The sequence below is a fragment of the Triticum dicoccoides genome, chromosome 7B (genome assembly GCF_002162155.2).
Source record: "Triticum dicoccoides isolate Atlit2015 ecotype Zavitan chromosome 7B, WEW_v2.0, whole genome shotgun sequence".
Taxonomy (NCBI): Eukaryota; Viridiplantae; Streptophyta; class Magnoliopsida; order Poales; family Poaceae; genus Triticum; species Triticum dicoccoides.
Window position 1 is genome coordinate 698,439,985 of NC_041393.1, and position 4,170 is coordinate 698,444,154.

General features: G+C 44.2%; 1 protein-coding gene across 1 annotated transcript; it reads left to right on the forward strand.

Moving 5' to 3' along the window:
• The first annotated feature begins 391 nt into the window (after positions 1-391).
• Positions 392-2,763, forward strand: LOC119336621 (ubiquitin-NEDD8-like protein RUB2). Its single transcript, XM_037608670.1, has 3 exons — positions 392-639; positions 2,090-2,349; positions 2,461-2,763. Exons 1-3 carry the CDS (start codon positions 547-549, stop codon positions 2,567-2,569), a joined length of 462 nt encoding a protein of 153 aa, XP_037464567.1. The 5' UTR covers positions 392-546; the 3' UTR covers positions 2,570-2,763.
• Positions 2,764-4,170: the final 1,407 nt, after the last annotated feature.

Consider the following 4,170-nt stretch of genomic DNA (forward strand, 5'->3'; position numbering starts at 1 on the left):
ATATTTTTGAATCCCAGAAACATTTTTTCCATTGCCACAAAGATCTCTTTGAAAGCTATCATTTTTTTGCGGCAGCATTACTTTTTATATTATGTTAAAAATAACAATTGGAAATCACTAGTTTTTAAAATTTAATTTATTTTTTAAATAGATTCATTCTAAAAGATAATTTTTTTATGAGACAATCTAAAACATAAATAAAAAGTAAAAAATGAAATTAGTGTGACACCAGTGAGACGGCCCACGTCCCTGCTGGGCCGGCGCAGCACTGGTTCAATCCGAATATACACGGGCCCAAAGTATTTTTCGTGTAGGCCTGTCCTTCCTCGTGCCCAGCCTCTCTACCGAGTCGGACCCGGCCCAGCCATATACGCAAAAAGAGACGGCCGCACCGCACCCTCCCTCAATCATCATCGTCGTCGTCCCCAATCAATCAATCATCATCAACAACCTAAACCTCCGCTCCGTCTGCGCCTCCGCGCAAAACCCTAGCGGATCCGTCGATCGACCTCGCGGAGAGGCGGAGAGGCGGGAGGGGGTCCGAAGATGCAGATCTTCGTGAAGACGCTGACCGGCAAGACCATCACGCTCGAGGTCGAGAGCAGCGACACCATCGACAACGTCAAGGCCAAGATCCAGGTCCGATCCCCCCCCTCCCCTCTCCCTTCCCCTTTTCGCCCACGCACCCAGTCCGCGGCGAATCGTGCCTCCTTAGACCGCCAGCGCAGCTAGATTTAATCCGCCCCGTGGGGGTTAGGGTTGGTGTGATTCCGCCGCGGCGGATGGTTTCTCGGGATCTTGTTTACGACGGGGGCATCGATTCCGGTGCCGTGCAAGCAAAATTAGCCTCTGGTGCTGGGTGTCTGCGAGCCGCCCGCTCCTGCTGCCGTGCTGTGCCGTGAATTGTGTGTTCGTGCCTACCCGTGGTGCGATGTTGCGGCCAAGTAGCGACCAAAGAGATTGGGGGAACCGACTGTGTGCTAATATGGCCCTGGACTGTGAGTATTGTTCGCTGGAATATTGCCGCCGCAAAGGTTTTATTCTAGTCCCGTTTTGAGGAAAGCATGGCCGGCCTTGGGATGATTGCCGGTAGGTTGTGGTTTTCGGATGCTAAAGTAGTTTTGATAATCCATACACCAATATTGATCAATCAAACTGGCTGAATCTGAGATGATGGTTAACCAAAGTGAAGTGAGTGAACGGAAGGTGTTGGCTAGGCAGTGTCTCAGAAGTGACTATTTTCTCGACTGTTCAGCAGAAGCCTTGTTAATGCATATGCAAAAATCTTGAGAAAGCATGAAGGCTGTTCACATTTAACTTGATCTTACACCAGCAAAGCTCAAGCTTGACCATAGACAAGCTGAGCTCAGGCTCAGTTTCAGGCTTGGCGAGCCGAGCTCGAGCTTTTCTTGAGGCTCGTAGAGTGAATCCAGCTCGAGCCAAGCTCTCTAGGCGTATTCTTTCGTGCTCGGCTCCTTTGCATATCATATATTTTGGGTCAAGAGATCAACTTTGTAGTTTTGCCCTTTGATATGCTAAATGCACAGCCTTAGCTTGTTCATTGCCACGGTGGCTGTCCATATTTGATTACCTGCCATTTTATTGATATATATATGATTATGTACAAAAAATTGATTTAATCTTCCAATTTAATCAATACTTTTTGACTTGCCCAATAAAACAGGATGTTATTTGGTAAGCCAACAAGTGTGGGGGCTATGTAAAACTGCTGGGAGGAAATAAAATCGAAACAGGGCAGGGGGAGGGGGCGTGCACGGGAGAAACGTGTGGGAAGCGAGTAGGGGAGAATACAAGTAATTTGAGTGATGACCGCTGACTGAGCTATTTTTGTAACTTCTCTTTGTTTTTTATCTTTTGTTATGAAGTACTGTATTTGCTATTGAGTTTCTTTGTATAAAGATCTCGATGCCAAGTGTTGAATCAAACTTGAATGGAGACTTGTTTTTGTGCTCCTGCTTATCCTTTATACAGAGCCATTGTCTGGAACTGCATCACTAAAATACAACAGAGTTCCTCATATAACAAAGATACAACTGAGTAACTGTCACACTTGGTTTATTTACTTCAGGACAAGGAGGGCATTCCCCCAGATCAGCAAAGGCTAATTTTTGCTGGAAAGCAGTTGGAAGATGGGCGAACATTAGCTGATTACAACATTCAGAAAGAGTCGACGCTCCATTTGGTCCTGAGGCTCAGGGGTGGAACTATGATCAAGGTGAAGACACTTACTGGGAAGGAAATCGAGATTGATATTGAGCCCACTGACACAATTGATAGAATCAAGGAACGTGTTGAGGAGAAAGAGGGTATTCCACCTGTTCAACAGAGGTACTCTTGATGCGTCTGAATATGAATGATGCTGGGAAATCTACATTTAAGCTCCAAGCTTCTCATTCATTGTATATTCTGAATCTTAATAAATCTGTCTCATGTGTGCAGGCTCATCTATGCTGGGAAGCAACTCGCTGATGACAAAACTGCTAAGGACTACAACATTGAAGGTGGTTCAGTGCTCCATCTTGTGCTTGCTCTGAGGGGCGGTCAGTAGATGCAACCTCGACGTGGACCGTATAGGCCATTTCTACCAGAACTTGTTGCAGACCTGGATCTGTGAATTTGCCGGTTGATTGAAGTGCCATGTAATTGACGCATTTGTGAAGTCAGCTGTCACCTGTACTTGGATGGAATTGTTTGAACTATATGCTTATCCGTCATCATCTGATTTCTGGTTGCTCTGAATCATATCTTGCCCTTACTCTTTTCTTAAGATCTCGACAATATGCTTATGATTGCTTGTAGCAACTCTATGTGATCACCAAAATGCTTATGATTGCTTGTAGCAATGAAACTGGTTGATCATAAGGGTTTCAAGGTTGGTATGTTGAGATCTACTGACACTTTTTTCTCTAAAAAATGCCCCATTTGGGTAACAGAGACTTGCATGTTATGTGAAGCAAGACTTTTTCCATGCCTATCCTGTGCAAAGCATCTATTGGCATCATCACATAGGATTCCACTCTTCTCTTTATCACAGTTGTAACATTGGAACAGTTCCCTACAATTATGATCTGTGCATCTGATGCCTCATTTCCTAACAGAGAAATACCTGCTCTGTTCACAGAGACATTTCTTCATGCCTATCCACTGGGAAGCGTCTATTGGCACCATCATCACATAGGAATCCAGTCTGTTACAATTTCTGTGTTTAGAACTACACCTTTGAACAGTGCCCCCACATGTGTGATCAGTGCATCTGATTCCTCATGGGGACTATACGTATATACGGTACAAGTGGCTGGACATAAACTGCACAAGTGGTGTGTGGCCTTGCAGCCTCCACAGATTCTTGTTCAACGCACCTGAAGATGAAGAGATCATTTGAGTGCAGCACGTAGATCTGCTGTCAGGTTAGCTCCCTAGTGCATTTCTGATGCAGCAACTCAAGTAAGTGCCTTCCTTTAGAAAAACTGCATACCAGAAAGGAATGTTCCTCCTGTTGGTCTATATAATTTTAGTTTATATATATGTTCCTGTCTGGCAATGACATTAGATTTTTCTTTTGAATGGGAGAGCAAAAGGAAAACTATGTCATATTCAGCAGCATAGAAAGGGTTTAGATATTCCTTTTGTTTTGTCTTTTTGATATTCCTTCCAACATATCTTTGATATTCTATTTGGAATTTTTGCCCTTTCTTTGGTCGGTGCATGCTTCACGCACCCGCAAGCGACCTGAATGTAGAAGGAGATTTATGTCTCATCAGTTATGTTTTGATGTTTATTAGTATTTAGTTCTGATGAGGGCATGCCATGTCTTATCACATAGGCTTAAGCTATTTGTTCTGTTAGGCAAAGCTAGAAGGATTCTGTGATAATGCCGTCCAAAAGGAAAATAGGATTCTATGAGAATGAGTGAATGACATGCTGATCTGTCTATAAGATTGCTTCCCCTTTCCCATAGCTGCTGTCCTACTAGTATTATTTTGCTACATGCTAATTCAGTTTCTCTAACCTCATTTCAGGGAAGGTGTCAGGAAGCCAGCCAAGAATCACAAGATATGGTTTCAATTCCCACGTTTCATACAGTGCATTACCCTTAAACCCCGGCTTCTAATCTCCGCACCGCCCGCCTAATTGCCCGCGGCGCCGCAC